The sequence below is a fragment of the Penaeus vannamei genome, chromosome 17 (genome assembly GCF_042767895.1).
Source record: "Penaeus vannamei isolate JL-2024 chromosome 17, ASM4276789v1, whole genome shotgun sequence".
Lineage (NCBI taxonomy): Eukaryota > Metazoa > Arthropoda > Malacostraca > Decapoda > Penaeidae > Penaeus > Penaeus vannamei.
The window spans coordinates 31,161,037-31,171,036 of NC_091565.1; the positions used below are offsets into that span (position 1 = coordinate 31,161,037).

At 44.1% G+C, this 10,000-nt stretch overlaps 1 protein-coding gene across 2 annotated transcripts in view; it reads right to left on the reverse strand.

The window, feature by feature from the left end:
• Positions 1–10,000, reverse strand: part of LOC113823388 (cyclic AMP response element-binding protein A) — a 123,596-nt gene that overhangs the window by 65,562 nt on the left and 48,034 nt on the right. The window contains exon 2 of one of the 2 annotated variants that reach the window (XM_070132210.1): positions 2,859–2,924. The exons of the other annotated variant lie outside the window; for it this stretch is intronic. Coding sequence (XP_069988311.1) covers positions 2,859–2,924 — 66 coding nt within the window. The remainder of the gene's footprint in view (positions 1–2,858; positions 2,925–10,000) is intronic. 2 annotated transcript variants of the gene reach the window in all.

Genomic DNA, 10,000 nt, shown 5'->3' on the forward strand with positions numbered 1-10,000 from the left:
ACTGGCCTGGTAAACAATCACACACAAACATAAAAATAAACATCGCACATAAACAAACGTGACACAAGTGTACCATCTCCACCATTCTTCCTAACATCTGCAAAAATCAGACACAAGTATAAATTCTATCATTTGTAGGAGAAAAGGCATTAGAATTTCCTTTCAACAGCGACACTGCCTTAAATATATTTTGAAACTGAGAGCTAAGAACCGGATGCTTGAGAAACGTTGAAAGATAGCGGAGGAAACGGTTTTTGCCGCCGGTATACGTTTCAAAGGATAACTATTTTGATATGAAAGAGAGTGAAAGATAAGAATATATATTGTTTCCCTTAATATGCTAGTGTATTAATAGTACGCAGAGAGAGATAAAAATGTTTATTGTTTCTCAGTGTATTTGGACGCAGAGCATAGCTACAACGGATACTACAAATTAATGTTTTTTTTCTCCCCCCTTTTTCCAAATTTCTAAATTATGAAAAAAACAAGACTAAAATACAAATTGTGAACGGCATACGCACTCGTAGATCTCGGAATAAAATACAGTTAAAACAGCTACAGGCATCGAGTCTCAGCTGGAATCCGTTTTCTTCTTTGCTACGAAACAGGGTAAACTTAAACATATTTTTCATTGGCCAGTAACTGTCTTTATTATTCCACAATGCACGTTTGCTTACTGGATATAATATAAACTTACGGTTGAGGTAAACAATTAAAATTCCTTGTTTCCTAGCAAAATCTTAACATAAAAGGCGCTTACACATAATAAATATTCCAAGGCATACACAGACTTTTAAAGGCATAGGACACCACCAAAGCACATTCACTCCTTCACAAAAGGATTGCAGAAATATCAACCCATTAATATCCTAACAAATCTATAAACAAAGGGTGAAAGCTCTAAAGATTATACAAAGATTATATAAAGCGAAAGGTATTTGAACCAGCCCTATCCCGAACAGGTTCCGAAACACATTTCTGTTGCTAAGGAAACCCGTGTACTTTGGTAAATTTATGGGTAGGTTTGCCAAAATAAAATAATAATAACAATAATAACAATAAACAAATCTAGAATTTGATAGATTACCCACAAAGAGCAACGAGACATATATAACTAGGTTAGTCGAAAAGAGTGGTCCATTGTTCAAAAAGATAAAATACAAAAACAAAAAAACAAAAAAAATATCCTCAAATGACTTTGCATTTTCCAACAAACAAAGCAAGGAAGCATAAAAGAAACCAACACACGCACTCATTCACGGAATCAATATTAAAAACATAGGCCTAACTTTCCTTTTCGTGACTAATGGCCGTTTCTTTCTGCACGGCGCTTTTGGTTGTGTTTAACACCTTTTTTTTTTTATTAACTCGTGTGTCTGTGTGTGTGTGTGTGTGTGTGTGTGTGTGTGTGTGTGTGTGTGTGTGTGTGTGTGTGTGTGTGTGTGTGTGTGTGTGAGAGAGAGAGAGAGAGAGAGAGAGAGAGAGAGGGGAGGGGGGGGGGAAGAGAGAGGAGAGAAGAGAGAGAGGGGGGAGAGGGGAAGAGAGAAGGTGGGAGAGAGAGAGAGAACAGAGACAGTCGGCGATAACAGAAAAGAAGCAAAAAATACACTCGGCAATAAGTAATAAATCCATCACCATCTCCCTCTTCTAAAATTCTGCAATCACAGAATCAAGTGGCAATTAAGGATGGCTTAGAAATAAACGCAGAGGGAAAAGCATGGTCTATCGATCTCAAAAAAAAAGAAAAAAATAATTTTCCCGCGTTCCTCCGTCTCAAGATCTCGTCACATTTCCGTCCGGTCGACAGGCCAATCACCTCCTCGCGTATTTCAGCTTTCCGATCTCTCTTCCATTCATCATTCATGCGTATCCAAAACCCTCCCTCGCTATCCCTTATTTACGCAAGCAATCTGCAAATCCGGGTGATATTCATAATCCCTCAAAATCCAATATCCAGCCGTGTATTACTCGGTTCACTTTAACGGGGTTTGTAAACAGAGCGGACACCCACTACCTGTGTTTCGTAGCGGAATGCGAGGAGGCACCAGGCAGTACAAGGGGCAGGAGAAAGACTGAGGGAGAGGGAGAGGGAGAGGGAGAGGGAGAGGGAGAGGGAGTGGGAGAGGGAGAGGGAGAGGGAGAGGGAGAGGGAGAAAGAGAAGAGGGAGGAAGGGAGAGGGAGAGGGAGAAGGGAGAAGGAGGGAGGGAGAAGGAGGAGGGAGAAGGGGAGGGAGAGAGAGAGAGAGAGAGAGAGAGAGAGAGAGAGAGAGAGAGAGAGAGAGAGAGAGAGAGAGAAAGAGAGAGAGAGAGAGAGAGAGAGAGAGAGAGAGAGGGGCGGGAGGGAGTGAGGGAGGGGGGAGGGGGAGCCATCCGCCAACCGCAAAACCATATTCAAACCGTCATTACCCTTCAGACAATCACAGTTTGGGTGTTTTGCCCACAGCTGAAGATTACAGCCTTTGAGAAAAAACGGACTGCAGGATGCGTACAGAGTCTCTCTCTCTCTCTCTCTCTCTCCACCTTCTCTCTCTGCTCTCTATTTATATATGCTTCTTCTATATATATTCTTCTCTTCCCTTCTTCTCTCTCCTTGATTCAAGACTTGCTATACATGTAAACACAAATTGCAAAGCGAAGCAAACAAAATGCTTACGGTGCCCACAACGAACAGTGAAAAGCTGAGAGAGAGAGAGAGAGAGAGAGAGAGAGAGAGAGAGAGAGAGAGAGAGAGAGAGAGAGAGAGAGAGAGAGAGATGCAGAAAAAAAGAAAGAGAGAACAGCAAAACATCAGAATATAAACAATCAAAAGTGCCAGAACAGAAACAGGTAAAAGAATAAACCCAAGATGGCCGCCGTACCATGTACTGTCGAATCGAGAAGTCGTCTGTGGTCGTTCGGCTGCTCGGCCGGGCGACCTCCGCCACCTAAGTGAAGGTCGTAGCACAGTATTAATACGAGGAGTATTAATATGAACAGGGGTCGTATTGGTGTTTGAGTGTGGTACGTATGAAGAGGATAGGGTTGGAAAAGGATGGCAGAATCCTAAGCCAAAAGGAGGCGGTGGACAAGGTGGAACTGGGCGATGAGAGTGGAGGTGGAGTAGGTTAGGACGAATTAGGAGAGGAGGTAACGGTAGAGAAAGAAAGTGGAGAAGATGGATGACATAGGAGGGGCATGAACTGAGAAGGGAAAGGGAAGAGAGTGACCTTGAATATCGGAGATTAAAGGTCGTGAGATGGGGGGAGGGAGGGGGTTAGGTGGCGAAGGGAGAGTAAGGGGTGGTTTAGAAAACTATTTTTTTTTTCTATCCTTATCGAAAGAAGTGATATAGTTTGCTTTAGGATGGAAGCTGTTGAGAGAGAAAGGTTGAACTGCGTGGTGGATGACCAAAGATTAATAAAAGAGCCGGAATGGAGGAAAAGGGAAGGCAGTTAAGAGAGAGTGACAGTTGAGACAGACAGACAGATAAAAGAGACAGAAATAACCTCTCTTAGTCTTTTAATCTTCCTAATCTGTCAAGATGTCTCTCATAATCAAAATGTACCCAAATCATCCATCTTTACATCTGGGGTCCCTCTACCTTTCCTTGCACGCAGGATCCCTTCCTCTTCTTCCGCAAGGACCGTTATCCGTTATACAGTTGCCAGGTACAAACACTTCCGGATAATTATTCGTTGATAAATCAGGTTAACATGACGAGCAATATGATCCCTTAATATTCATAAGGATTTCATAAACTAATATTATTTTTATGTCAAATTTTGACGTTTATGAAGAGGATGAGCGAAAAAAATGGCCGCCGGCAACTCAACGGCGAATGGCACACCTGTTCTGGAAGGTTGAATGACTGCTACGTCTTGGCACTACGCCGTTCCTGCATTTTCATTAAGAATATGCTCTAAAGCGTCTGAATTTACGAAAACTACATAAATATGCGGTCTTATCTATACAAATCTTGGTTGGTGTGTTTCAGCAATGAGTAAGGATGTGTTCAGTTATTTTTGCGATATCGGATTTTCAAGAATATCTGAAATCAAGAGAGAGAAAAAATGTACCGTTAACAGTTATAGCATGCCTGCACAAGCAAGAAAGTACTTGGTACTTGGTTCACTATGTGGTCGATTGCACGCTAACAACGAACAACTACAACACATTTACACATAAACAAACAATAAAAAATAGACATACTCGTGCGCATACACACACACACACACACGTCAATACCGTACGTAAGCACACACACGAACACCCACACAAGCCGAGAACACGCTCAACGCACCCACGCTACCACACACACACACTCACAAGCACACAGGCGCAGCGCGACCTTGCATCGAGTCAGGCCACGTGCGGAACTATGCAATGTCACGGAGGCATCATAATACGCACCAATCACAGCGGAGAAATGATTTGCATACACTCACTCACGGGTTGCGACACGGGTTTTGTTTCCCCCGGCGCTGCGTCTTGAGGGAAGGCTTGGTTTGGCTTGAGGGAAAGGACTTGGTCGGGTTGGGTTAGAAACGGGGAGGGAATGGGTTTTTGTTGGTCTGCACTTCGTATTTTAGGGGGAATGTTGAATCTCTCTTTCGCTCGCTCTCTCTCTCTCTCTCTCTCTCTCTCTCTCTCTCTCTCTCTCTCTGTTCTCTCTCTGCTCTCTCTCTGTTCTCTCTCTCTCTCTCTCTCTCTCTCTCTCTCTCTCTCTCTCTCGCCTTCCACCTACACGGAGCTAAATTCACGACAACTTTCCCAGTTTTAGTTGGGTCAGGGTTTCGCTGGTGACGCTGTGGATTTTTTTTTCTTTCTAATTTTCATTTTTATTGCAAATACGATTTTTTCTTATTCATTTCATTTTTAACCTTATATGAAGAGTGAAATTCAAGGCAAGAACTGGAATTAATCATAGAAATATAATAGATTTTCTTCTTTTCTTTTTCAATGAGTTTCCCTTTGGTTCGTGATATAGAAACGCGAAATGTGGAATAAAAAGAATTAGAACAAACTTTCACTTTATTCTGAGCTTGGCAACCTCCGAAAACCTCAACACGCCCCAATCCCCAGTCGTCCCTCCCTTCCTCTTCCCTTCCTTCTCTCCCTTCCTCTTTCCTTCCTTCTCTCCCTTCCTCTTTCCTTCCTTCTTTCCCTCCCTCTTTCCTTCCTTCTTTCCCTCCCTCCTCTCCCCTACCCCCTTATCCCCCTATTTTTTCTCTCTCCCTCCTTCTCTGCTATCGTCTACCTTTTTTTTCCTCCTAACTTTCCATCCTCCTGCCTTTCTCATTTCCTCCTCTTTCTCTTTCCCTCCTCCCACTCCTCTCCCTCCCTTCTTGCTTCCCTCCACCTCCTCCGCTCCCTCCCTTCCTACTTCCCCCGTCCAACTCTTCTCCCTCCCTTCCTGCTTCCCTCCTTCTACCTCCTCTCACTCCCTACCTGCTTCCCTCCTCCAAGTATTCTCCCTTCTCTTCTCTCCCTTTTCCGTATTTTTCCTAATTACTAGGACAACCCTCACTGGGAAGATTTTTTAAAACTTGGGTCATCGGACAGGTCGCATGACCCTCGGGCCAAAGGTCAAATTCTACTTCAAAAACAGGTAGGGCCGGCTCCCTCCCCCCCCCCTCCATCCCCCTCGCCCCCTACGCCCCTCGCTCCCCGGCCTCCTACCCTCCCCTGTGCCCCTCCACTCTTACCTTTATTCTCCCCCACCCTTATAAACTGTTATTGCAAAACGTACCATGGAAACAAAGTATCTCCTACCGATTTGAGCGAAAGCATGCGTAAAAATTAACATGATATAGACATTGTCCGAAACGTATTCCTCTTACATATTTTCTCTCTTTCTCTCTCTCTCTCTCTCTCTCTCTCTCTCTCTCTCTCTCTCTCTCTCTCTCTCTCTCTCTCTCTCTTTCTCTCTCTCTCTCTCTCCCTCCCTCTCCCTCTCTCTCTCTCTCTCTCTCTCTCTCTCTCTCTCTCTCTCTCTCTCTCTCTCTCTCTCTCTCTCTCTCTCTCTCTCTCTCTCTCTCTCTCTCTCTCTCTCCCTTCATAATCTTCCCCTTCAACTTTCCCTCCATTTCTCCCTCTCCCTCCGTTTTTCCCTCTCCCTCCATTTCTCCCTCTCCCTCCATTTCTCCCTCTCCCTCCAGTTTTTCCCCTCTCCAAACAAGAAAACAAGAGCGCACACTCACCCAAGTTCATCATCACCAATAGCCCAACAACCTGATCGCTTACCTGAGGTCATAATTATACGCGAGGTGAAAGGGGCCCGGGGCTACCATGGGTCACAGCGGGGGCGGGTGACTCTGTATGGTATTTCTGGGTATTGGGTATCCTTCCCGCCCCCCCCCCCGACCCCATCCCTCTTACTTTTAAAGAAATATATGCACGGTGAACTTGAATGTTTTTTGTATGATATTTAGGTGAAAAGAAGGACAGGTAAAGAGGGAGAGGGGGAGGGAGAGGGAGGGAGAGGGAGACAGAGAGAGAGAGAGAGAGAGAGAGAGAGAGAGAGAGAGAGAGAGAGAGAGAGAGAGAGAGAGAGAGAGAGAGAGAGAGAGAGAGAGCGATAATGAGAAGAAAATAATATCCCAAGAGAGAGTAGAGATAAAAAATGAGAAGCCCACAGCGAGAAAGCCAGAGAATTTCGTATACTGTCCAACCGCTCCCCCCCTCTCTCTCTCTCTCTCTCTCTCTCTCTCTCTCTCTCTCTCTCTCTCTCTCTCTCTCTCTCTCTCTCTCTCTCTCTCTCTCTCTCCCTCTCTCTCCCTCTCTCTCCCTCTCTCTCCCTCTCTCTCCTCTCTCTCCCTCTCTCTCCTCTCCCTCTCTCCCTCTCTCCTCTTCCTCTCCCTCTCCCTCTCCCTCTCCTCCTCCTCTCCTCTCTCCTCTCCCTCTCCCCTTTCCTCCCTCTCCTCTCTCCTCTCTCCTCTCTCTCCTCCTCTCCCTCCTTCCTTCCTCCTCCCTCTCCCTCTCCTTCTCCCTCCTCTCCCTCTCCCCTTCCTTCCCTTCTTCCTCTCTCCCTCTTCCTTCTCCCCTTCCTCTCCCTCCTCCTCCTTCCTCCCCCTCTCCCTCCCTTCCTCCTCCCTCCCCTCTCCCCCTCGACCCCCTCCCCCATAACCTCCTCCCCCTCCAACGATATGCATAACAGCCTTACCCGTAACTGCATTTGACCTTCAGGTGTGTAACCGCCCTCGCCCTAAAAGTTCCATGTCCTTTTTCACTTTTCCTTCGGTTATGGTTTCGAATCCCGGAAAGTAATAATGAAATAAACAAAGTAGTCGGCAAGCGTTCGTTTTTTTTCTCTTGTGCACAGGTGCTCACCATATACGCAGGTGGGCGCTACACACAGGTGGTCGGTGTGAAATAATCTTATTTGAGCATGGGGCGGGGAAATGGAGAGAGAGGGAAGGATAGGGAGAAAGAAAGAGAGAGAGAGAGAGAGAGAGAGAGAGAGAGAGAGAGAGAGAGAGAGAGAGAGAGAGAGAGAGAGAGAGAGAGAGAGAGAGAGAGAGAGGGAGAGAGAGACAGAGAGAGAGACAGAGAGAGAGACGTGAGCTGGAACCAAACACCGAACAAACTCGCTGCTGAACTATAGAATAATGTTCATTATTCATCAATATCTCCAAATTACCTTAGGATCATCCAACAAAAACCGTGAATAAAGAATTGTCATTGTATGCATAATCTCTCTCCCTTAATATATAAAAGAAATAAAGATATAAAAAGTGTAACGCTAGCGGCCATTCTACATTTTTTAGATTCCTTGTCGCATTTATATATATATAAAAAAAAACTAAAAATGATATGCATCTATATGATATCATCTTTGTAAAGAAAATATAAAGGTACACAGTAAATATAACATGACTTAACCCATAGTGAAGATATATACACTAAACAAAACGCACATACAAAAAATATGAGTTAGATAAAAAAAAAAAAACATAAAAAAATCACACACAAACCCACAAATGGTAACTTTTGGCAAATAACTTAAAAAAGGGAAAAAACTGCACACTTACAACCCCCAAACCACAACAACCCGCAGTAATATACTCACTACCTCTATCCCCACTCCTAGCCCCCCTCCTCACCCCTCAACCCACCTCCCCTCCCCACCCCTTAACCCACCTCCCCTCCCCACCCCTCAACCCACCTCCCCTCCCCCACCCCTCTCACCCCCCTTCCACACACTCCCATACCCTCCCCCCAATTCAATCCCTCATCCCCCACCCCCCACCCCCCCTACTCCATCACCCACTCCAAAACGCCATCTCTCGTTTAAGCGAAGGTTCATGGTCATTATAATTACCGCGTAGAATAACAACAACAACAATAAACAATAATAAGGAGAGTGAAGATGCTTTTACAGGCGCGCTTATTGGGAGCTTTGTGAAGGAAGACAAAAGACGGTCGCGTTCCGACTGTGCTTAGAGGTGCTTTTCTTGTGCGTTTGTTTGCTTTTGTTAGAGAATGAAAGGCATAGTGGGGTTTGTATGTTTGTAGGTGAGCTTTTGTGCTTCTATCCGTATTTTTGGTTCGTTTCTTGAGTGCGTGCTTGCGTACGTATTTGCACGCACGGCTTGTATGTTCCTCGTACATACGATGCTTAATATCCATCATTATTTTCTCCTTATGCAATTAATAACCGACGGAAATAACTTCACGTCTTCGAAATACCTCACCTCTACGCACACATTAATAATATGCCAAAAATTATAATAATAGATAAAAAATAAATCGCCGGTAGCTTCTTGGAATTCAAAGGCTATTTTCCAAATATTAACGTCTTTTGGATAGTGTGTAATATCCGGTCGAAATCACCGACGCTTGTTAATAAAGAAATAAAGGAATAGTGTAAATAGATAAAGACAAAGAATAAACAAATCAAAGTCATTTGATTCTTTTTGTACTAATTTCTAAAACTGATCACGCATTTCGGAAAAAAAATATTGAACAAAAAGTCTTACATAACACGCAACATTTCCTCCGTAAAAAAAAGAGAGAGAAAAAATAAACATCTGGTAACCTTCGTAACGCAATACAACCTCTTCAAAAACAAAATTCCTTGGGTTGTTTTTTCTTCTAAAGTGAGGAGGAGACGTAATCTTTTTTCTTGTCAACCATTCGTGAAACCGAAGACCTTCTATGTCTATTTGGCCATCATGACTTTGGGGAAGAAACTCAGGGGGAAGGAAAAAAAGAGACAGGTAAGGTAAGCAGGTAAGTAGGTAAGAAAGACAGAGACAGACAGAGAGACGAACTGGCTGAAAACGAGAGGAGACAGCCAGGGAGACTATCAGGAAACCAAAAAAAAAAAGGTGAGAAAGAAAGAAAGTACGAGAGAGAGAGAAAGACAGGCAGAGAGAGAGAGAGAGAGAGAGAGAGAGAGAGAGAGAGAGAGAGAGAGAGAGAGAGAGAGAGAGAGAGAGAGAGAGAGAGAGAGAGAGAGAGAGAGAGAGAGAGAGAGAGAGAGAGAGAGAGAGAGAGAGAGAGAGACAGACAGACAGACAGGGAGACCTGCAAACAGAGTCAAATAAAAAAGAAAAGAAAAAAAGAGACAGAGCGAAAGGAGTAAAAATAAATACATGACATTGAATCACCACGACCACCATTACACACTGGAAACCAAACATGACCCCAATCCGACAGTGCATGATACCTGTGCGACAGAACATTCTTCGTCACAGGAACATGAACACTTTCTCTGTACCTGTGCAACGGCGAGATTGCAGCCAGGCTTGCTTCAGGTAATAAAGATCGTATTATAATATCGAGTATTTCCGTGTCATCGCTTCGGTATGTGAAGGTACTCGAAGACAAAGAAGACATTCCGAGACGTCAGTGATTTATAACGAATCTTTGAACAAAGCAATCATTTAATTATTCAAAAATACATTCAGATCGTCCATCCTCATATCGGTTTATTTACTTTTTATAATGACCATTCTATCATCGACGAAAGGAGAGAGAGAGAGAGAGAGAGAGAGAGAGAGAGAGAGAGAGAGAGAGA